Below are 24,974 nucleotides of genomic sequence, written 5' to 3'. Positions count from 1 at the left end.
AAAAAAAAAAAACCAGAAAGTTACATCTCATCAAATATAAACTTAGATATCTGAAACTATCAAGGGGCTAGAAGAATGCTCAGTGGTTAAGAGCATTTGTTGTTGTTGCAGAGAACCAGTTCAGTTCCCAGCACTCACACAGGAGACTCACAGCTCACCTCTAACTCCAGCTCCAAGGATTTAACACTTTCTCCTGGCCTCGGCAAGCCATTCACATACATACACACACACATACACACATGCGCCCATGCATAAATAAAAATAAAATATTTTAAAAACTCTATCAAAAAAAAAAAAGATAGCTATGATGTAGTCAGAGAAAGTGTTTGACAGTTGTACATCTTGTTAGGATAAAATGTACAGACTATGTGAAGAAATACTGTATCTGGACAGTAAAAGACAACCTGATCTGAAAGTTGGCAAGAGCTTTGAATAGAGCTCCCTTCAAAGACATAAACACACACACGGGCACACACACAGCACGCTCACAGGCACAAACACAGATGTACACTAACAGTGTACATGCACAGATTTATACTCACAGACTTACAGACACACATGTACACAGGCACACGTACATGTACGTTCAGAAAGTGCACGGAAAGATTCTCAATATAAATCCAAACCACAGTGAGATGCTTCACAGCTAAGATGGCTGGAACTAAAAGCACAGACCATCGCGAGAGTTGGCAGTGACACCAAGATACTAAGAACTGGAGCCCTGGACGGTGCTGGTGGGAATGCAAGATGGTGCAGAGTGCAGCAGCTCTGAACCGCATCAGGCAGAATTCCCAAAGGACTGGAAGATTCGGGGACGTAGCATCATGCTTTGTAAATAACCGAAAAGCAGGAACAGTCTTCGCCCAAACATCTCAGCTAACAGATAAAAATGCTGAAAAGCCGTCCAGCAGAACGGCCAGCCCTCAAAATGGAGGCACTCTGCCGGATGCAGGAACACAGCAGAGCCCTGAAATCAAGCAAAGCTGAAGAAGCTGTGTGCTATACTGTACAAGTCGATTTTCACGGGGTCTCTGATGAGCAAGTCCACACAGACCGGATAGAGTGGAGGGAAGGAGACGCTGAGGCATGAAGAGGAGGGGGTCAGGCAGGTGGAGTTTCTTTGGGGACAGACAGCTAGACACGGAAGACGTGTCCTAGACTGGATCATGGTATGATGGCGTACCATTGCGAATGTACTGAAAAGTCAGTGAGTCGTGGGCCTTGAGACGGCTCCTTTTGTGTTAGGTAATGCTTACTTCAGAACATTTGAAGAATAAAGTGATGTGGTGCGGTGAAGGTCGGCTTTCAGTAAATGTAAGCCTGTCCCGTTTAGAGGTTCCCGCATCTTAACTTGTCCCCTCCTTTCTTTCTCTAGGATGCCCGGAAAGCCTGCAATGATGCCACACTGGTGCAGGTAAATGCCCGGCTCATGTCAGCCTCTACGTGAAGTATCTCGGTATGGGTGACCTCCAGACCGTTCACACTAAAGGTGCTGCCTGCAGACAGTCAGCACTGTGGAGAACTGCAGAATCATCTGACGCACACTTATTTTTAAGCGCTTTGTAAATCTTTTTGGTGTACACTGGTTTAGCTTTTTTTTTCCCCCTATGGAAAACTTTGGGAAGGTTTTGTTAGGCAAATACTGTTGACTTTATTAAGGAAATATGTTTTGTGCTATACATGTATAAAACTGGATGGCTTTGAGCTGCCATGGGGGTGCTGGGAATTGAACCTGGGTCTTCTGGGAGAGTTGTCAGTGCTCCTTTTTGTTTTTGTTTTGTATTTTGTTGTTGTTTGGGTGGTTTGGTTTGGTTTTTACTTTTTAAGATTTTTGTTTCTTTTAATGTATGAGTGCTCTGTCTGCATGTACACTTGCACGTCAGAAGAGGGCATCAGATCCCTTTATAGATGTTTGTGAGTCACTATGTGGTTGCTGGGAATTGAACTCAGCACTTCTGGAAGATCAGCCAGTGCTCTTGACCACTTTGCCATCTTTGCAGTTTCAAGGCTTTCTTACAGACAATTACAAATGCTTGCTTCCATAGTCATTTATTTCTGGGTTCCCTTTGTGGCTGGATTTTTCAAAACATCATAAATGGCCATATGTATGGGTGACAGCTGGCTGTGTATGCAGTGTATCAAATCAGGGTAATGATAGTTCTCCGTGTTCATATGTTACTTTGTGTTGAGAGGTCCAAGCCTTTCTTCTAGTTCTTTATAAGCTATTTGACAGGGGGCTGGCAAGATGGCTTCAGACCAGGCATTTGCCACGAAAGCCTGAAGACCTCAGTTCAATCCTTAGAATTAGAGTAAAATGGAAGGAGAGAGTCAGCTCCATGAAGTGGTCTTAATGAGCTCAACATGTTTGTCTGTCTGTCTCTCACGCACATGCACACACATAAACTGAAACACTTAAAGTACTTGTATGCTGCCATACATTGCAGACAGCTCTCTCTCGAAGACAGGAGTTTTCTGTGTAGGCCTGGCTGTCCTAGAACTCAAAGATCTGCCTGCCTCTGCCTCCCAAGTGCTGGAATTGAAGGCATGTGCCACCTCACTCAGCACAGACATCTACATTGATGCCATTCAGAAGCTGTTTGCCCAATCATCTTCTTCCTTCCTACCTGTCGTGTTTTACTGTAGCTGGACCTTTGTTGTCTGTGTCTTTTGGAAGTTTGTGCGTTTACTTTAGCTGTTCATCTGAAAAAGCATCCTCGTACACAAGAGCACACAGGATGACCTGTGTTCATCATGGTTTCATGAACTGAACTCACAGCGGCTCTGTTGCCCTCTTTGAACTGAGTCGCCTTCAGCTGATAAGACTTCATAACATGTCTAGGGCATATAATAACGCCATTGTCACTTTCTAAAGATCACGTCTAACATGGACTCCGTGGGCCGAATACAAATGCGAACACGGCGCACCCTGCGTGGCCACCTCGCTAAGATCTACGCCATGCACTGGGGATACGATTCCAGGTGAGTGTCTGTCCTTTCTAAACCCCACAGAAGTTTTCAGGAAGGACCGTTATCTCCACTTACTTTGTTCCAAAACGAACCTTATTTGTGGCAGTTTTGTAGAAAAGGCATCAGTCATGACCGTGTTCCTTGCACTAGGAATATCCGTTGACACTTAGTTGAGGGCTGTTTGTTCCGGAACAAACCCAGAGGCCCCTTGCTTGCTGAGTAAATGCTCAGTCACTGCATCCTCAGCCTTGGAGTTTACAAAAAAACGGTTTTAGGGCACACAGGATGGCTTCTTGGATAAAGATGTCTGCCTGGCACGTTTTCCTCTGATCGCCACATGTGTGCCCACAAATAGACACAGAAATAAAAATGTGAGTAAATACTTTGAAAGTGTGTAGCATGAAAAATAAATTTGCTTCTCAAAAAGATCTTTGTCTAGTGACCTGTGGAAACTATTTAGAGCGGCTATTTCTTTGTTCTAGAATTAATATGCCTTCCCAGCGAAAAAGAAAAGAAACCGCTCCTCACACTTAGAGATTAATAAAGGAGAAAACTCTTTAAGATAACACACTTCCTGCTCTGTTGAGAAGATTCCACTAACTTACATGTACCTTAGGCTTGTGCGGTCCACTTACACCGTCATCCTTAAACCTCTCTCAGTTCTGGCCCCAGATCATATTTTGAACAGCTTAAACAGGCTGCAAGTCTGGCCATTTAGGCAGATGAGAGATTTACACAGCGAAGATTTTGCGTATTGCCAGGATTATTTTAAGTATTCTAGTATATACTTTTTCAAATAGTTGTTACCTGGGGTCATCTTGCCCACTTGCAGAATTACGCTTTTCTCAAGAGAACTGCAGGCTTTAATGGCAGATCAGTAAATATTTTATAACAGCAGTTCTTTTAAGTTTCTTCGATATTGTCGTTACAATGTGTTTTTTTAATATGTCACAACTATTTTGTTTGTGAGGGGCTGTTTCTTTTGAGACAGGTTATGCTAAGTAGCCCCAGCTAGCCTCACTCAGGGTCCTGAGTGCTAGACTTACAGGTATGTGTAAACCTATGAAGTAGGGAACACCTAGATGTGTCTGGAGGAGTCCAAAGCAGGGAGAGAAAGAAGCAGACTAGACCTGGCTGTGAGAGCAGAAGCAGAGCAGAGAGATGGGCGAGGGGACCAAGGGAGAGGAGAGGAAGAGGAGCAGGGAGCCAGACAAAGCAAGCGAGCATTTGGTTATAGAGAGAATGAGTAGCTTTGGGCAGGGGAGCCTCTGAGCTGGAGGGAGTTTAGGGTAGGGAAGGAGGTGAGAAGAGATAGGATGCTAGGACTCTGAAATGTGTAACAGGTTGTTTGTGATATGAGGGAGCCTGGAGGCCAGGATGTGCTTTGGTATGGCTACTAGGCACCACAATAGCCATTTGTCCCTTCTGCCTTTTGGAATTTGGGGAAATGGAGTTTGCTTTGGACCTGATAAGATATGTCACCATTCTTGGCCAAAACACAGTGTTGTTGTTTATTAGTATTAATACTTGTTAATAAACAAATACCTAAGTGTGTCTTTGTCCTAATTCTGGATGTCACTATAATTTCTCCACTAACTCTACAAACAATTGAATTATACAAAGTGAGTATTTTGATTGAATACTTTTTTTTTGATAAAGGGTTTCTCTGTGTAGCCTGGGAACTCGCTTTGTAGACCAGGTTGGCCTCAAACTCATAAAGATCCACTTGCCTCTGCCTCCCAAATTCTGGGATTAAAGGTGTACCACCAGGCCTGGCGGTTGAAAACGTTTTTAACTTGCCAGCCGAACACATGCATGCTGTTATTCTATGAGTGTTAGTCATTTTGTTGCTGTTTCTAAGTTAGTATTATCTTGGTCTGAAAGCATGGCGGTGTTAAATACACTAACATAGTGTGTGCACCTCTTAGAAGGGATAGATAACATTATATTATTGACAACATAAAGCCGAGGCAGATTTTTTTTTTTTTTTTCTAAGTAAAGATAAAAACAGCTTGCCCTGGGCCAGCGCAGTGACTAAGCGGGTAAGAGGCTCTTGTCACATGATGACCTGAGTTTGTTCCCAGAACCCACATGGTAGAAGCAGAGAGCTGGCTCCTCCAAGCTGGCCTCTGATCTCTACACATGTAAATAAATATAATTTAAAATTTAGAAAAACTTACATTTTGCCTTGTGGATACCACAGACTTTTAACCCAAAATCTGATCACTGAAGCATTGTTAGTGGTTATTTCCTTAAAGTTTTTCTCAAAAACAAAATGTCACCCAAGAGTCTGCCTCCCACTCCTGTACATCCTGCTGATTAATTCATGGGTTACTGTTCTGCCAGCACCCATGGATGCAATTGATTTCTGAGTTTGCCGTGGTCCCCCTCAGCCCACCTTTGGACCTCCCCTCCTATAAACACAGATCAAAACGTTTGCCTGTAGGGAAGAAGACAGAGTGGTTTTTGTTAACTGTGTTTCTTTCTTATCTTTCACATTTCATATGTGGCGAAGGAGCAAAATTCCAGAACGAAACAAAAATCCAGTGAGCACATAGTTAAGAATTGACAAATTGGTGGAACAAAACTTCTGCAGTGTAGGCCCACCTGGGTTTCGCAGCATGACTGGAAGGCTCACAGGTCGCCCCAGAATCTTCTGTCCCTTTTCACTCATCATTCTTACCCTCCTCCTGGGATACATTTTACCTTTTGCTCTCAAAGTTCCAGTTTCTGGGGCTGGAGATGCCATCCACTCAGTGGTTAAGAATATGTTCCATTTAGCCAGGCGTGGTGGCGCACGACCTTAATCCCAGCACTCAGGGAGGCAGAGGCCAGCCTGGTTGACAAAGCAAGTCCAGGACAGCCAAGGTTACACAAAGAAACCCTGCCTTGAAAAAAAAAATGTTCTGCTCTTCCAGAGGATCCAGGTTTGATACCCAGCCCCCACATCTGTAACCCTAGCTCGAGGGGATCTGACACCTCTGGCTTCCATGGCAGCTGCTCTCCAGTGTGTGTGCAAACACAAGTACATAATTAAAAGTAGGGAAAAGTGAGCTCCATTTCCCACACATTCTCCTTTTATTAATGCAGTGAGCCGTAATGTATTCCCTTTACCTCTATGGTATTTTTTTTCAATATCGCCTCTTTGACCTCTTCTGCATACTTGGCTTATTATGAACATGTGCAAGTGGCTTATCTCACAAGATGGCCGATGCCTCCAGCATAGCTGTGGCCTGCCCGGCACCCACAGCCCAGCACTGCCCTGCCCTGCACTCGCAGGCTCCTGGGTGACAGGCTAGGCCTGGGTCTGCTGTTAAGTCAGCCAGTCAGTATTAAGCCACTCCACTGACTCCGATGGAAACCTCTTGTCGGTAACTAAAATGTCACCAGGGAAAAATTGAATCATAGACAGAGACACTTCAGTGAGTGGCTAGATACTACGATTTCTGTTTAAAGTGTTTGGCATCGAAAATAACGGTTTTGGTATACAAGTTTTATTAGAAAAACTCTTCTCTTCTGAAGTGTCTTTCAGAGATAAAGTGTCTAACCTAGTCAACTTCTTCCTCTCAGTGTCAGATTGTTCTTGTGTTTCTCCTCTAGGCTACTTGTCAGTGCCTCCCAGGATGGAAAATTAATTATTTGGGATAGCTATACGACAAATAAGGTAAAATTTCCTCACTTCTCTTAAATGCTCCTGTGTTTGTCCACCGCCTTGCAGATCTTCCTCACCCAGGGCCCCTTTCTGAGATGAATTCATTCTGGATCCAGACCAGCTTTTATGACATGCTTGCTTTTAATGTTGAGTTCTTAATTCTGGGGACAAGCTACAAGAAGAATTTCAGTGTGTATTTGATTCCCCCCCCCTCCCTCTCTATCTCTCCCTGTCCCTTTCTTTTCTCTCTCCTTCTCTTTCTTTCTCAGGCTCATATTTAGCCCAGGATAGCCTTAAATCCACCATGTAGCTGAGGCTGGCCCTCAGCTCTTGATTCTTCTGCCGATACCTCCACACAGCTGGGCTTACAGACACACAACACCACACCTGGCTTTTGAAGACTGTCATTTTTATGTAAACATGAACTTTTCAATGTTTCCAATTCCTGGAATGAAATAACAGTGCTGTTTTGTTGTTGTTGTTGTTATTGTTATTGTTGTTGTTTTCCTAACTATGGTGGGTGGTCACTGGAAAGTTTTTTCCTTGGCTTACCCCAGAGACTGCTCTATTTTCCTGGATGCCTTGAATTTGTTGAGATCTAGTAGTGAAAATCTTGATTTTTCTTACTGTAGCCAGCATAAGGAATCCTTGATTTCAAGTTGCTGAGTAACAGTGAAGATTTGGGGGCACACGTTACAAGTCAAATAATGCTGTGTGTGCATTCTCAGTAATTGACTAAGCGATCAAAGCAGTGTGTGGGGACATGAACGGTAACTCAAGCCTTTCCTTGAAGTGCTGGGCTTAGACTTATAGGACCTCACCTGCCCAGGGTAGGTGCTGTGCCTGTGAGCCCCACACTCACCCTGACCGAGACTAACAGTTTGGTATTAAGCTAGTCTCAATCAAATCCATTTTCCTAAGACAAGCAAACAAACAAAATGAATATGCTTTTACGATATCAGTTTAGATCAAGAGGAAGGAAGCATGGTGGTGTCAGAGGGCACGTGGACACTCTGTGGGGTTAGCCTTGATCAGTCAAGCATCTTCAGTTTTTTCACTTGACTCCTTACAGGTCTGACTAGACTGTGGCATTCCCTCTTTGAGATCTTGGAGTGTGTGCTGGTGAATACAGGGGCACTCACACAAGCCCCGTTCAAATCGTCTCTGATACATCTCAGTCCCCTCTTTTTCACGGTTCTGTGTTCAGGTGTAGGAGGTTTCCTCTTTTGTTCATTATTGTGCCAATGATTTTGCTAAAATCTTTCTTCGTATTTTACATCTAATCCAGTAGGCAGAGGCAGGCAGATCGCTTACATAAGTGAATTCCAGGCCAGTGGGGGCTATTTAGTAAGATAGTGTCTCAACAAACAAAGAACGAAATCCCTAAAGCTTTGCTTTTATTTGAAAAGTTGAGAGTGGGGTGGTGCTGGAGAGATGGCTCAGATGGTTAAAAGCTCTTGCTTCTCTTCCAGGGGACCCAAGTTTGGTTCCTAAAACCTCTGTCAGAGGGACAACTCCCTATAACTCCAGCTCCAGGGATCCAGTGCCTGAGGTTCTTCGGGCCCTTTGCCACACACACAGAAACCTAATTAAAAATAAAGTTGTTCCCAAAGTGAGCACTTCAATTCCAAGTGACCTGCGAACACAGAAGGGACCATCCTATATGCCCGTGGTGTGCCAGGTCTCATGGCTTCCTTTCCTGTGTGTTTATGCTTAGCAAGGTTTGCCTCATCAGAAGCAGGTTTAGGAATGACCTGACCAGCCACAACTGACCCCCTGCCTCTGTGCACTGTTTGCGTTGGCAGATGCATGCCATCCCGCTGAGGTCCTCCTGGGTAATGACCTGTGCCTATGCCCCGTCTGGGAACTACGTGGCCTGTGGAGGCCTGGACAACATCTGCTCCATATACAACCTGAAGACCCGGGAGGGGAACGTGCGCGTGAGCAGAGAGCTGCCAGGGCACACGGGTGAGTCCTGACAGGAAGAGGGAAGCAGAATTTACTGTGTTTAAATGTAGTAACTCGGGGCTGGAGAGATGGCTCAGTGGTTAGGAGGTCCCAAGTTCAATTCCTGGCACTCATGTGGCAGCTCACAACTGTCTGTAACACCGTTTCCCGGGATCTGACACATTCTCACACAGGCAGAATGTCTATGCACATAATAAAAATAAATAGAATATGAAAAAAAATTGAGTTAACTCAGAGTGCCCATGATGATGGCCATTTTGTTGCTCCCGTTTGGGGCAGGGGACCGCAGCTGGGAGCCTTGAGCTTACTGAACATGCATTTACACATGGAGGTATATTCCTACCCCTATGATTTTTTTTCTCATTCAAATATAGCTGTATTGTTTTGTAAACATGATAAATTTGCCCCCCACCCTCAATCCAGACAATCATAAAAAATGCAAAAGAAAAGCAAATACAGCCTTCTGCAGTTTCTGCTGCCCTGGAGCAGGGCTCAGGCTTGGATAGTCTGTGCTAGTGGAGTCATTTCCGTCAGCGGAAGCTGCCACTGTGCAGCAGGCTTACTCCCCAGGCGACGGCACTTAGGAAGTCTCCGTCACTCATGTTTTCCCCTGGTGTGTGTGTGGTCTGGGTGCTGCCAGCTGACCACATTTCTACAGTCTCAGAATGGGGGTTCCCTACCATTTGTGGGCTCTCAGATGCTGATGGATCTGAATCACGCAGATGCGGCATTTCCCATAAAGCCTTCACAGTCTTTTTAGGGTCTTCTCCAGTGCTCGGCCCGTTGTGCATGGGTTAGAGGTGCTGGATAAGGAGCGCCCTCTCGAGTGTGTCCAATCTGCAGCCTGCAGATCGCATGAAGGTCTGGACAGCTACAAATGCAGCCAACACTGTCATGAATGCAACGAAAACAAAGACTCCATTTTGTCATAGTTTTTAAAAATTCCACTGTATGGTGCTTAAGCATACAGTCGTGATAGTTTTGTCACAGTTAAACACACCAGGCTGCTGCCATACTTGATATGGTTGCTTTGAGTGTCCAGGGTGTGATACAGTGAGTACCTCAGAGGGGTTGAAGAAAACTGAGTTGTAGACAGCAAGGAATCGGGGTCATTAAAGCTGAGCTGTTTGTCCACTGATGAGGCGCTGTCACCTGAGCTTATGGGTTTTGTCCCATTTCTGTGTGACTTGATCGGAGATGACCTGACATTTGCTGCTCTCTGCTGCAGGCTACTTGTCCTGCTGCCGGTTCTTAGACGATGGACAAATCATTACCAGTTCAGGAGACACAACTTGGTAAGTTTATTCAAATGAAGCCTGACTTGGTGGGTACAGATCCTGGGGGGTGTGGTCCTTTGTGTCTGCGCTCGTGTTTACTACACAGACCCTGGGAGGGACGCTGTGGTCATTTGTGTCCGTGCTTGTGTTTGCTCACAGTGCTTTGTGGGACATCGAGACGGGGCAGCAGACTACGACCTTCACAGGCCACTCGGGTGACGTGATGAGCCTCTCCCTGAGCCCTGACTTGAAGACCTTTGTTTCTGGAGCTTGTGACGCGTCTTCAAAACTGTGGGACGTCCGAGACGGGATGTGCAGACAGTCCTTCACAGGACACATCTCAGACATCAATGCTGTCAGCGTAAGTGAAGAGGAAGGTTTGTTTTGGGGACAGGGTCTTACGTAGCCCAGGCCGTCCCTGGTGAGCAGAACCTCATAGGTGTTCATGGTGTGTTTAGATGGAAGACATCTCATAGTGAGGAGAACCACGCAGGTACAGCCGAATCAGGGATGTGTCCGCTCTGTCGTGTACCCGCTCTGAAACTGCTCAAGCCGTGTACTGTCTGCAAACCTCACACTCCCAGCCTTCCTAACAGGGTTAAAACTCCTTCGGAGTTTACTGGAGGATACTGGAGACTGAATGAATTGTGTATTAGAAGCACAGAGAATGTTGGACATTATTAGTTACTTTGTGTGTGTGTGTGTGTGTGTGTGTGTGTGCGCGCGCGCGCGTGTGCACACATAGCTATGGCTAAGCATGCCCAAGTGTGTACATACTATGGAGGCCCAAAGTGGACATCTGATCATCTGATAGCTCCTTCTTTTTATTTCCTCCTCCTTTCGTGATGTGTCTCACTGGCCCCGGCTGTCCCGGAACTTATATTTGAGGCATGTGCATAAGTGTGTGCAGGCGCGTGTGGAGGCCAGAAGAGGGCATCGAATACCCTAGAACTAGAGTTAGAGTCAATTGTAAATTACTTGCCAGACATACTGGATACCGAACCCTAGTCCCCTGTGAGAGCAGCAAGTACTCTTAAGTTTTGACAATCAGGAACAGATGTTAAATTTTGCCAACTGCTTTCTCCTCATCTATTGAAATGTGTGGTTTTCTTTTCTCTCTCTCCACCCCACCTGCCTCCTGGGTCTGTGTCTGTCTGTGTGGTACCGACAATTGAACGTGGGCCCTCATGAATGGTAGGCGGGTGCTCACGGTTTGTGTGTGAATTTGTTTACTACTATTATTATTTTGGGTTTTGTGTGTGATTGATGGGTGGTTTATATGGATGAGTACGGGGTCTGTGTACACATACCGAGGCCAGAGCGAGATCAGATGCTCCGTTACTGTCCACCTTAGTTCTTAGGGCAGGTCTCACTGAACTAAATGCTGGGCTTCTTGGCTGAGCTGGTTCATCTGCAGCTTCTCAGGATCATTTGCTTGTCTCTTCCCACCATTGCTAGGGTTATAGACACACCCAGCCATGCCCAACACGTCACACAGGAGCTGGGGGTTCACACTCAATGTCCTCATATCCTCATGTATGCAAAGCAAGCATTCTTTCCCAGCCCTGCCACAGTGAATTTATAGAGATGGATACTGTTTTCATAGTCAGTTTTGTTTGTTTGTGGGGACGAGGCATTAAGTATCGACTTTGTTAAGCTATTGGTACACGCTGAGGCCTCCTTTTGAAATGAAAAAATAGTTAAAAGAAAAATATTGCATAAGAAATTTAAGCCACAGTGCCCAAGCCTTAGTCCCAGCACTTTAGAGACAGAGGCAGGAGGATTGCTGCAAATTAGAGGCCTGCCTGGGCTACATTGTGGAGCTCCATCTTCAAAAAGCCAAGAGTAGAGCCAGGCAGTGGTGGCTTTTTAATCCCAGCATTCTGAAGGCAGAGGCAGGCGGATCTCAGAGCAAACTCCAGGACAGCCAGGAGTACGCAAAGAAGCCCTGTCTCGAGAAGCCAAACAAAAAGCCAAGAGTGAGTTTGGAGAGATGTGATAGAAGGAAGTGGTCAGAAGCCCCAGCTCAGGAAAGTAGGCAGGAAGAGTTCAGAGACATCTTTGAACTTCATGGGACCAAATGCAGTGGGTGGAAGGAGGAATTGATGGGCAGTGGTCCTTGGTCCTGGAGCCTCCCAGGAATCTCTGAGGAAAGCATATCCTGTTTGGAGAGGAAAAACAGGCCCTGTTCACTGAGAGTAGCTTCAGCCATTTGTAACCTAGTGGGAGCGCTGCCCTGCAGGCCCTGCCTGCCTGTGGGACTGTTAGTGAAACAGTGGGAGACTGTCTCCCTAGTCATACCACCAGGATGGGACTAACACCGCCCTCACCGTGTAAATCCTCCTCTGTGTAGTCAGATCTGAAACTGAAAAGAGAGATGTTCAGAATCTGGAAAGTATTACTACTACATATTTGTTTTAGTAACTGGAAATACATTTAATTGAACTGGTTATATCCACCAGACCACGTATTTTAAAACCTAAGGGTAGGTTGTGACAATATCAAATGATTGATTACAATATTGGTAATATTTTAAAACCTCGTTGTCATTCACTGGTACAGCACCTGCTTAGCGTGCATGGAGACCATGCCTAACCCCTCCCACAGAAAAGGAGCACAAGGTTGTTGCCGGGAATTTAATGAATGATGTAGCAGAGGGTCAGCAGAGTAACTAGCAGCTGGACAGATGCTTAAGTATTAAGAAAATTAAGTTAAAGCCCTATGTTGAAGACTGTTTATCAGATAGACTCCAGACTCTAGATTAATAGATGAAATTGAAGAACTAAAACAATTACAGACTGTTCATTAAAAGTAATGAAGGAAGCCGGGGAGCTGACTCAGTTGGTGTTCCCTGTGCAAGTATGACTGAGCCACAGAAGTCAAAAGTCAAAAAAGCTGGCATGGTGGCACTGTCTGCTGTAAGCCCCAGCACTGCGGGGCCAGTTCTGGGCTGCCCTGCAGAGCCAGGGTAAACAACCACAAACATGAAATAGAGAGTGACTGGAAAAGAATGCCAGTGTTGACCTCTGGCTTCATCGTGCGCACGCACACGTACACACGTGTAAGGGGTGAAAGAAATCTGGCTGTGGTGACACAAGTGTGGAACCTCAGGAGGTTAGAGGCGTGAGAGTCACAAGGTCAAGGCCATCCTCAGCTACTCAGTGACCTCAAGGTCAGCGTGGAATGTAGGAGCTCTTGTCTCAAAAACAAACAAAAATGTTCACGAAGGAAATCGAGAGGTGAAAGCTCAGCAGATGTGACTACAGAAAACCGTAAAACTGCTGCATACTTTTTGGAAATACCGCAGGATTAATGAGAAACTGTCCCGTCACATTTGTGGCAAATAAAACCAGTTTACAGCCATTTTGTTTCTGTCACCCATGGCTCAACTGCAGAAAACAAATGCCACGAGAAAGCAGTTCCCAGAAGGTGGAAGTATGCGTTTCCTCTGTGGAAAGACATGTTGACTAGACATACAGCAAAAACGTTACTTACACACCAATCACGTCTGGGTCTCTATTGCTCATCATCTCCGCTGTGTGCATGTGTGTACATGAGTAAACACGTGTGTAGGCCAGATGCTGATGTTGGCTGTCCTCCTTGGTCAATCTCTACCTTATGCCCGGAGGCCAGGTCTCTCCATTGAACTCAGAGCTCACCGATACTAGTCTAGCTAGCTAGCTTGCTCCAGGGATCCCATTTGTGCTGCCCTAACGCTGAAGTACAGGCAGGCCTCCACACTCAGCCAGCATTTATGAGGGTGCCAGGGCAGGCCTCCACACGTGGCCGGAATTTAATGGGTGCTGAGCTGCGGACTCCAGTCTTCATAGGCACACAGTGAGTGCTTCGTCTGCTGAGCCATCTCCCCAGCCCCAGTGTTCTGTATTTTCTGAAAAATCTTTCCTATTTACTTTTCATAATAGGCTTCTTGAATATTTGCACAAACATCCTATACATAGTAATATTTGACCTCTGATCAACATGGGGAGTTTTGGCCTGCTGTGTCTGAGTGGTGCGTAGGACCCTCCTCTTAGGTGCTGGTGGACCCTGGTCCTGGCAGGATGCTAATCTTAGTGTGGCCGTGCAAGCTATGCCTGCTGTCACAGTGCAGTGCTCCTGACGCCTCAGTGCCTGGTACATAGTGACACTGGACTGAAATGTTTCGATAAGGTGGGTAGAGGGCCATGAGCAGTATTGCTAACACTGTGTGCTGAACAATGGACCATGAACTCTGCACTGCATATGCTATTCAGTCCTAACTCTTAAACTAAAACTAAAACCCAAAATATTAAGATAGACAGACAGACAAGAGTCTAAAGCAAGGTGTGGTGGCTCATACCTGTGATCTCAGCATTTAGGAGGCTGAAGCAGGAGCACTGTGAGCTGTTAGCCCACTGAGCACTGTGGGCTAACCTGGGCTACATGGGAAGCCCCTGTCTCACACAAAAAGAAACAAACTCGGCAGTCACCGACGTGGAGAGAAGCAAAGTTTAACGTTAAGCCTGCCTCACCTCCTCTCACTGCCCAGCCCAGGTGCTCTGCCTCCATGGTCTCTGTATGTTTCTATTCTGGTGTGGATGGCCTCGCCACACCGGCATGGTTTCTGTGTCCTTTTTTGTGTGTTTTTTCTTTCTAGTTCTTCCCAAGTGGATACGCCTTTGCCACGGGCTCTGATGATGCCACTTGCCGACTCTTTGACCTCCGTGCAGACCAGGAGCTACTGTTGTATTCTCATGACAACATCATCTGTGGCATCACTTCGGTGGCTTTCTCAAAGAGCGGGCGCCTCCTGCTAGCTGGCTATGACGACTTCAACTGCAGTGTGTGGGACGCGCTGAAAGGAGGCCGGGCAGGTTAGTGGTGCAGCCAACACATACTCTGTTGTCAGGAAGCATGGAGAGACTCCTGCCAGACACTGGAGCTCTCAAAATGGCAGTGGGGTAGCTCTCCTTCGTATTCTTCATCACCTTTGATGGTAGATGGAGCACATACCCTATTGAAGAATGACATTAGGACCTCTAGTGATAAATTTAGGGGTGAAGAACTATGAGTATCAATCAGTGCCATCTTTCACAAATCAGTTTTCTTTTTCTTACATCCTGGTTTTGTTTGCTTATTTGTTCTTCTGAGGCAGGCCCTTACGTTGTTAAGTGCCTGAAGCTCACTGTGAAACCCAGGCTGTCCGTGAGCACATCACCCTACCTCAGCCTTCCGAATGCTGGGATTGCTCATGAATGCCACCATCTTGCCGGGCTAAGCCATCGTTCTCTGACCTGACAGGAAGCAAGGTTTCTGCTGTGGCTCATCCTCTTGAGACTGAGGACAGGACAAACTGTTTTCCACACAGGGGCCCTCCACTGCTGGGTCCAGCCTGGCCTATACACTGAGACATCCATCTCAAAACAAAACTTTAAGTAACATGCCTATATTACTGCCATTTTGTTACATGCATACCTCTACCCTGAAACTCCTGCCCTGTATTCCCCAGTACTACTCAAGAGGAAAGCCAGGGCACAACTTAGCAAGTCAGTCTCCATTTTCACAAGTCTCAACTGTGTCTTTCTCCCAGTCATGAGACAATGTTAGCCCTAGCGAGTATATTCTTAGCTGGTGTAGGCTACTGGCTACTTGCTAATACAGTCCTATTTTGACATACTTGCTCCTGCTAAGTCCCAGAGAGCCCCATTCCCACTACTGAGGACACCTCTGGATGTCACCTGGGCCTCTTTTGCTCAGTCAGTCTCTATCTTTGGAACCCCTCACTTGTTGGGTTCTGTGCACACAGGCTTCCAGCACTCCCAGGAGTAATTTTCTGCAATGTGTTACCAAACTGCAGAGTTCAGAGTTTTGTGCCATGCAAGTAGAGTTTTGAAAATGATCTGTTGCCTAATGTCAGTGACTCTGTAAGGTATTTTGATTTGGTTGTTAACTTAATCTTTTAGTGTCCATAACTCATTTCTAACGTATGCTTAAGTTTAAGGCTTGCTCCACTGATAGCTGTCTTCAAAGCTGGTTCAGCAGAATTTCACTTTAAAGCCAAATCCAGACTTGGGAGGCACTCCCTCACTATCTTCTCCAGGTGGTGGGCAAGGTGACCCACTGTGCTTTCTTGTTACTTTATTAGTTTAACCCATGATGGTAAATTTGTTACACACTGCCAAACTGGAGCTACTGTGGGGAATATGTAAACCGGATAAGCTTCTGAGAATGAAAATGTTTAAAAAGAGATGCTGACTTGACATACTCTCATTTTCATTTGCATGTTCACTCCCTCAAATCTTCAGAATTGAGCCTGGCAGTGGTGGGTGCACGCCTTTAATCCCAGCACCAGGGAGGCAGAGACAGGCAGATCCTTTGTAAGTTCAAGGCCAGCCTGCTCTACAGAGTGAGTTCCAGGCCACCCAGAGCTGTTAAACAGAGAAACCCTTTCTCAAAAAAAAAAAAAAAAAAATCTTGAGAATTGTTGATTATGTTCTGTGTGGTAAGCAGGGTGGGTGAGTCTCAAGTCACTGCGAAGCAAACAAGTTGGTGAGCTTGATGGCTTCACAGAGTCATAACCAATGTTTGTGTTTGGTGGTGAATAGAAAGAACTAAATGATTTGAGTATTTTTTTTGGAAATAGGGTTGAAGACAGCTGTCTTGTTCTTGTGGGTAAAAGTATACCACGTTGAACTTCCATTCAGAAATGTTTTGAAAGTATCACAGCTTACTAGCAAAACTGGAATATCATGAACTTACTGGAGATGGAAAGAAAAATTAGAAAACACTACATAGGATGACACACACCCGTCATCTCTGAATTTAGGAAGTAGAAGCAGGATTGGGATTTGAAGATTGTTTTTAGCTGAGTACCAAGGCTGAGATCAGGCTGTTGTGAAAAAAAAAAAAAAAAAAAAATTGGCTATTGAAGTTTACTGTTATATAACTCATGCTTATTACAGCGGTTACTATTTAACCTGCTATTATGTTTTAGAAAATTGGTTATTAATATTTACTGTTGATCAGACATCATTATTGCGGCAGTTACTTAAGCACTACCATCTCAATAAAAGACATAGACATCTGCTAGGTTTTTAATATGTCTTAAACTCAGGCTGGGCAGAAACTACCCTCCTAAGCTCTCTTTTACCTCCCAAGCCCACATCCTATGCCAGCTGCTCTAATAACTCGTAGCTAGGCTACGTCCCATCCACTATCCCATAAATATTGACACACTTCTCACCTGGGCTGCTTTCCTCCATCGCTGGTCCTCAGGGCAGGCTCCTCCCGCCCACATGGTTCATGCTAACCCACAGCAGATCTGCCTCTCCTCTCACACTTGTCTCTGTCCTTCCCATGATCCTTCTGTCCTCCAGGCCAGTGAACCTTAGCTCCACCCACCTCACTTCTGCCCTGCCCAGGTGTGTATGTAAGCAACTTTACTTAGCCAATGAGGAGTAATTTTGGAGGCAAGATTACACTGCATCATTTTGGGTATGTGAGTGTCTGTACATAAAAGACAGCAAGCAGACTTCCAGGAGCAAAATAATTAACATTACAATACATAGCACCAGACCCAACCCCAACATCAGCCCGGGCTAGGTGAGATCCTGTCTCAACTTTTTTTTTTTTTTTTTTTTAAGATTATGACTTTTCAAAATTTAAAAACACAAATTGATGTTCATATGAAACATTGAAGTAACCACATGGTGTGTTGTGTCAGAATGCCTGTTAGTTTTTAATCACTGGCTGCACTGTAATGCACAACTTTTGCAGTTATAAAACTCCAGTTTTAACTCTGTATTGACCTTTCTTTGTAGGTGTCCTCGCTGGTCATGATAACCGTGTTAGCTGCCTAGGCGTGACAGATGATGGCATGGCTGTGGCCACTGGCTCCTGGGACAGTTTTCTTAGGATCTGGAATTAACAGTGTTGTATTCTCTGTTCTCCAGTGGTATCTGGAGAAACCCATGCTACATACAGCCTATAGCTGTGAGAAAAGAAAACAACAACAGAAACTCCACCTTCTATTTGCAGATGAAGATTTTTCTATTGATGGCTATAAAAAAAAAAAAGGCAGCATTCCATAAACCGTAGTTTATTGAAACTGTTGTAACAAAAATGGTGGTAAAAGAAACAGGACTAAGGTCCCATGCTGAGGTCAAAGGTCAGGGTATTGAACAGTATGGCGACTTTACCCTGACAAACTCTTTCTTGTGCTAATTTTTTTCTGTAGATTAGAGTGCGCACTGTATGGCAGACAGCCATCGTGTTTGCATTTTGTTAGAGACTACCCTTGAACTTTGTATATACAAGAAATGTCACATTTTTCAAGTGTTGTTATGGAAGAACCAGGGCCTGGGATAGACAGAAGTGATGCTATAGATTCATGTGCCATCTGAAGGAAGTCCCCCTGGGTTCTGACATCACATTTTAACCTGAGAGTCCCTCTTGGCTTCATGACTAGGAGGGCTGATAGGTGTCTCTGAGGGAGCCGGCTGCTGTTCACGCATCCTTTGCCATGCTAGTAATTTAATAAGTAGCCATTTTCAACCCTTTGAGGGTATAGGTGATGTGAAGGCCAGGGGGTAGACATTCCACTTTGACGTAGGGGACATGCTGAAGAAATGTCATTACAGTTTAGTACATTAGTAACCAGTAGACACTGGCATGTCATTTTGGTATTCTAAAAGGCTGAGCCTTTTGAACTGTTGGGCATTGCTGTTAATTTCACATTCCGAAACCAAGTGTAGAGCATATTAGTGTTTCAGAAGTTTGACAGAACCTGACTTGTACCCGAATCTGAACTCTTGCCCAGTGTTCTCTATAATAGGTAGGAAACAGTGTCTCACCTTTAACATTTCTGAGAAATGTAAACTCATCCACTCAGCTGGCACTAACTTATATATAAGATGGCTTTATGACTTCTATGTAATATAAAATGTATGTAATTAATGTAAAAACAGGTATATATTATCTGTGCCCTTGAACATTTGCGTTTCCATTCTGGTGGTGCTGCAGAAGGAGCCCCGGGCCTTGTGCCCACCAGGCAAATGCTTTAGTGACTTACACCCTGGCTCCACAGATTGAAGCCTTCTGCTGCTGTTGTAGCACTGCTCTCTGTAGCATGACGTACATGTTTCTAAGTAGCTTACTGCAAAGCATGTCTAGAGCTGAGCAACCCTTGAGCCTGCACCACTGTTTCAGAGGGGTTCAGCCAGCAGCAGGCTACGCCAACTGCTCAGTAAAGTGTCTGCCACTGGGATGCCCTGCGTCCAGACGGAGTAGACACCTCTCCTCAGTTTCTCCTGCAAATTTAAATGACTGACAGAGGCAGACTGTGAAGTCTTGCTTGGTGCTGCCTCCTTGGGTTATTTGGATGTATACAAACACATTCTTTTTTTTTTGTAACTCGGCACAATGTAAGCAGCTGTGTGGCAGTTTCTGTGTTAAAGTTGATCACCTATACGTGTAACCCAAACTGTATGAGTTTTCATCTTTGCTGTATGAATGTGCCCATGTACACAAGAGCTGTGACAAAAGACACACTAGCTTTGTTTATTAAGGTCAGTTGATCTTAAGAGAATACAGTGGACAGAGCCTCAACCCACCCAGCTTCAGGGTTGGACTGGGCCAGAAAAAGAATGGAAGAGACACACAGACACAGGAAAGCTGGTGCCAGCTGGACTGGGCTCTGAAGGAGAAACTGCAGAAGCCAGGAAGTTCAGTATGTTTGTTACTTGGAGTAGCATGTGGTGGTGCTATTGCACACAGATAATCAAGGAGGCAGAGTTAATGGTACACAGCTGGATTGAGGAGACGGGTTCAGCCAATCTCTGCAAAGAGCATTCCCTATAGGAAAGCAGGCTCCAGGCTGTAAATACCAGGGAACAGGGGAGCTAAGGTGGGCATTTTCTACACATACCGTCAACACTCATCCTCAACAGGAGGGCTTTGGTGTTCTTCCATGGGTCTGAGGCAAGGGTCCTTGACACAGCAGGACCCATGACAACGCATTCACTCAGGGTTTCCTGTGCTCCCTATGGGGTAGAGAGGAACTGAGATACAGTATTTGAGAAACAGACCATCAATGGCAAGTGTGAATGTGTACTTTAATTTCTGGGACCCCTTTCCTCTGTTTGTGAAATAGGTTACTTCCCAAATAGGGCATGATTTATTTAAAAAAAAAAAAAGTTGACAATGCTAGGATGGAATCTGGCATTCTTGTACATACACCCAGAAAGGGCTCTACCACTGGGCTCATCTGCAGCCTATCCCAGCCAAGCCAGAGAGGTGAGGCACATTAGAGGATCATCATTATTACCCCCAAAAGGGTGTGTGTATAAGTCCTGCTGTGTGGCTCAGAATCATCTTAAAACCCTGTTCAAAACAGCACTTTTATTATGTGTAAGAAACAGAAAATGAGGTTTGGGGGTTTAATCTGGGGTAAAGTGCTTGATGTGTAAGGCCCTGGTTTCAGTCCTCAGCCAGTGAGGGGATTATTTGTGTTTGTCAGTCAAAAGTCATACTAGAACAACTCTGGTCCTAAATACTTTTAAATGTTATTTAGAGCTTGAAGAATTGGCTCTGCAGTTATGAACACTTGATACTCGTGCAGAGAACCTGGGTTGGAGTCCCAGCATCCACATGGCAGCTCAGACCCATCTGTAACTCTGGTCCCACGGAGTCTGACTTCCTTTGGCACCAGACACATAACATACAGAAAAACATTCAGACACATAAAATATGTTTAAAAAGAATGTACTTTCATGAAGTTTATGTAGGACAGAACTTAGAGGTTTCCCTTAATGTGTACCTGGAGAGGATCCATGAACATGGATGTGGCCAACTGCACACAGCACCAACTGTTCACACAGCGGTGACCTTATGCTGCTCTCTACTGCTCGGTGCCTTTGGGGTTTCTCTGCTGTTTCTGTTACAGCTGAATACAATGGCTTGCCTGAGACTTCCTGAAATTAGCCCACATAATGTGCCTTAGCAGGTGGATGCAAAGCTTGCATAACATCAAGCAAAAGTCGCCTGAAATCGGCAAGGGTTTTAACAGTTTGCTGTGGCTCCTGCCTTGGCCTCCAGCTGGGGCCACAGGCATGTGCACTGAGCCATTTCCTCAAGCATATTGTAAAGGCACATGTTCTTTTCTAAAACAGTGACCACCATGTGGTTGAGTAAGCACCTCAAAGTGCTATTCAGCAAGGACATCTCTAGCTACCTTGAGATGGACAAGCTCCATTTTTGGCAGCTGTGCTTTTAGACTAAATATTCCAGGTTCTTTCCTAGCTCAGACTTAAATCCTGACACACATGTACTGTACTGAATTCCAGATTCATAAAAGCGAAGCGTTGAGGCCTGGAACTTCCATTTTAATGGCAAGCTGATGGTGTTCCTGGACTGTTAAGGAAAGGCAATCTATTAAAAGAAGCTAGGTGTGGCGGTGCATGCTTGTAATCTTCAGTTGGGAGGCTGAGGCAGCCAGCCAGGGCTATCAGATGGAAACCTTATCTGGACGGATGGCTCAGTAGTGAAGCCTGCTGCCTGTTCTTGCAGAGAACTTGACTTTAGTTCCAATTCAGGTGGCTGCCTGTATCTTCAATGGATTCGTAGTCCTGTGTCTTCCTCAGGCACCCAAACACATACGCAGTTTAAAATAAATCCATTATTTTTTAAAGAAAAGAAACTCTATCTTAACAAAATCATAAAAACTATCATTTTTATCGCGGAAAGTATTTTCTAATCCTGTTGATGTCTTAGATTTAGTAGTAAAACTAAGACTTTGTTTTAGAAGTGAAACCATTCCAGGAAATTATGTGAATATGAACGTCTTGGATTTTGAACTGTAACACACATTTGTGCTTTGTTACTGACTAGAATAGACAAATGGAATAAGCAATCCCCCAAATGGACCTGTCCTCATTTCAATAAGGAACATTCTTTTAGAATCTGCAGGTCACACCAGGCTCATACTAGTACTTCAGTTCTGTGTTCACATGCTTTTTCTCTGGCCACTGTGGAAAGCATAGTTTAAAATGTCTTAGCTCCTGTTAAAAGCCACCCACAGGTTGAGTGTCCTTTACATAGAGGGACTGTCTTAAACTGGACCATGTGGAGCATGAAGCACACAGTAGGTACACTTCTGCTTCTCCTTGGTTACAACAGGTGCTCAAAGTATGTGTAAGCCAGCATTGTTAGCCACAGACTGATGGAACACCTTGTGTTTGGGAAATGTTTTCCATGTTTAAAAGTCCCCCCCTCCCCCCCGCCTTTAAACCCAGCTGGCTGATTTTGTAAAACTGGTGTAACAATGTAGCATTATGAGGAAAAATCTTGTTTCAACTAGTATGAAATGTATCCAACACAATCTCCCATAGCACAGCCCATTAACTAGGGCTTCAGTGGTTAAGCTGCAGGCTGCCCAGCCTTTTCTGTCTTTACTCAAAGGTGCTCTAGCCTATCATTTTCTCATTGAAGAGGCTTCTCCTTGAACATCTGCATTGTCTCACTGAAGGCACAAGACAGCCCATACCTCAAGTGTGTCTTCAAGCTGGTTTGAGTATTTTCCTATAAGGCATCTTAGAAACGCTTATTCGTAGCCTAATTTTTCAACACATGAAGCCACGTGACTGTGAATGCCAGTCATGTCTAAAGCTTGGTCATACAAGCAGAGGACTTGTGCCATGATTCAACAGTGTTCTAGATACAACAGCCATTCACTCCTTCATTTGTACAGTTGCTTGTGAAATACTGTTGCAGTGAGCTGATAATTTATCAATAAAGTGCTTTTCTCCATGGCTCATTGTACCTTGTTATAAATCAAATTTTAGTAAGATTTAAAAAATTATGCCCTAGAACTAAACTCAAGCCCAGTACTTTTTTTTCCCATAAAAAAAAGGCCGTAAGAGGGGGAGATTGGAATGCTACTGACCCCAAACTACCATTTAGCTTATTGCTAAAGGTTACAGACTTCCCGTTCACAGGCATGTCATGACTTCCCTTAGTGGGGTGTAGGACCCAGGTCTGCACTTCTGGAAGATCCCAATCTGAGCTAGTTTGTACTTCATGGTAAGATCTGTCTCAAAAGACACACCCAAGCTTCCCCTGTAGCTTCTTTGGAAAAATTTAGTTCCATTTTTTAAATAGTCAATTTTGCTTATAGTAGAGATTTAACATATTTGTATTATCCCATTACAATTTGAAGATTAATGAGGAGAGTTTACATTCCAGGACCTTGGAGATAGAGGCAGAAGGATCTCTGAGTTTGAGGCCACCCTGGTATACAGAGCAAGTACAGGACAGCCAGGGCTACACAGAAAATCCTGTCTTGAAAAAACCAAAGGGGGATAAAATGTCTGTCTTAGCTCTGTTTAGGAGGCTGCTCGCTCACTACTGCTCCCTGCCTACCTGCCACGGAAACTTCTCACACCGTGCCCCGGACAGTGGTGCACCAGGCATCTCACCCTTCCTGTGGCTGGCCAGTGAAACCAAATGACAGCAATGCAGCAATCAGGGCCTCAAACGCGAGAACTTCCATACTGCCGTGAAATGACTGGGGAGTGGGGGTGGGGAATTGAAACCACAAAGTCTAACTTTGAGATAAATGCTACATTTATCAACTAACAGGCAAATAGGTTTATTTTCATCTTGCAAGCTTGCATACTTATAAAAATCTTTTGTAAAAAGTTTAAGATCATACAAAGTTTACAAAATAATACTGTAAACATACACAGTATATCAAGTACAGTCCATGTGATGCATGAGCCTAGCCACAGCTGCACTCTTGTCTGGTAGATGAGCTGGCATATCTCAATATCTCCATTCTCTACACCCACAACTTTTTAACTTTACCAGCTGGAACTACACTCTTAACTAGTGATGGAAAGCATTCTGTACTGGAAACACTGGTTCCCAACCTCCAGAGTACACTGGGACAACCTGTAGGGCTTCTTGAAGCCTGCTGCAGAACCCAAACTGGATTTCATATCTGTGTTGAGGCTTGAGAATCTGTACTTCTTACAAGTTTAAAAGTAATGTTGATATCCAGAGATCAAACCCAGAGAACTACACCGTAGCTCTCTTGCAAATTATGTGGCTAGAAGTTCAAGTGCTATGTGTAACTGTAACGTAGGTTAGCAGACCTCAATTTTAGATAGTAATTCTTCATGCAATTTTCACTTCATCACACCTGGTTGCCTGCACCATTTGGGGGGTTAAAAATCAGCAATAAAAGGTAGTCACACTAAATTTGAATACTGCAGCCGAACACCCAATCTGTATAAAAATATAAGTAGTTCTGAAACATTTCTACAGTCTAAATAACGGTATATAATATTGTAATAGTCTTCAAATATGTTAAAAATAAAAGGTGTGCCTGCGGCTGGGGCATGGTAGCGCACGCCTTCAATCCCAGCACTTGGGAAGCAGAGGCAGGTGGATCTCTGTAAGCTCCAGGGTAGCCAAGGCTATACACAGAGAGACCCTATGTGTTTGTTTCTTAAAAAACAAAATACAAAAACAAACAAAAAGAGGTGCACCTATTGTGAAGACAGACCCTTAGGAAAGAAATGCTGAAGGTTCAAGGAAGGAAAGGCCGCAGCAGAGAGGAGATGGAGAGTTTGGTGGATCTCTTTCCCCTCTCCCTAGTGTTGCTGTATTGAATAAATATTTTTCAGCTTTCAGCCTGAATCGCTGACTTTTGACACCCCAGTGGAATGCAGTGCTCCTGGGATGGCACTGCTGACTTCAATGAAATGCTCACAGGTTAGCAGTTTACTTTTCAGTCAGGTCAGAGAAGCAGCCTTGCCTTGCTATGTAAAAGTATTCCCACACACATTGTCAATCAGCTCTTAATGCAGGGGCAGACACAATACCTGAGCCATAAACATTTCACTAACCCAGAGTGGAAGTGTTAATGGAGCCCCAAGAAATTCATGTAATTACAGTCAGAACCTCCAGAGGTGACAAGCCCAGTGCGTCAGTGAGACTCCACCTAAGGAGCCATTTGTCACGGTCACGCCCACACGGTCATGTTACCTTACTCCGTGCATACCCCCGTATCCTACTCTGGACATCTTCATCCCTTCAGACTTCCAGTCCACTTCACACTTAGGCAGAAAGTT

General features: G+C 44.8%; 1 protein-coding gene across 1 annotated transcript; it reads left to right on the top strand.

The window, feature by feature from the left end:
- Positions 1-1,376: 1,376 nt before the first annotated feature.
- Gnb4 (G protein subunit beta 4) lies at positions 1,377-22,649 on the top strand. The gene is made up of 8 exons (XM_055625960.1): positions 1,377-1,414; positions 2,873-2,979; positions 6,568-6,631; positions 8,425-8,587; positions 9,816-9,882; positions 10,024-10,225; positions 14,501-14,717; positions 17,664-22,649. The coding sequence occupies exons 2-8, from the start codon at positions 2,885-2,887 to the stop codon at positions 17,768-17,770; spliced, it is 915 nt and encodes a 304-aa protein (XP_055481935.1). The 5' UTR covers positions 1,377-1,414; positions 2,873-2,884; the 3' UTR covers positions 17,771-22,649.
- The last annotated feature ends 2,325 nt before the right edge of the window (positions 22,650-24,974 follow it).

This window comes from Psammomys obesus, unplaced genomic scaffold, assembly GCF_907164565.1.
Source record: "Psammomys obesus unplaced genomic scaffold, mPsaObe1.curated_primary_1811, whole genome shotgun sequence".
Classification (NCBI taxonomy): domain Eukaryota; kingdom Metazoa; phylum Chordata; class Mammalia; order Rodentia; family Muridae; genus Psammomys; species Psammomys obesus.
This window is presented reverse-complemented; position numbering and strand designations above follow the sequence as displayed.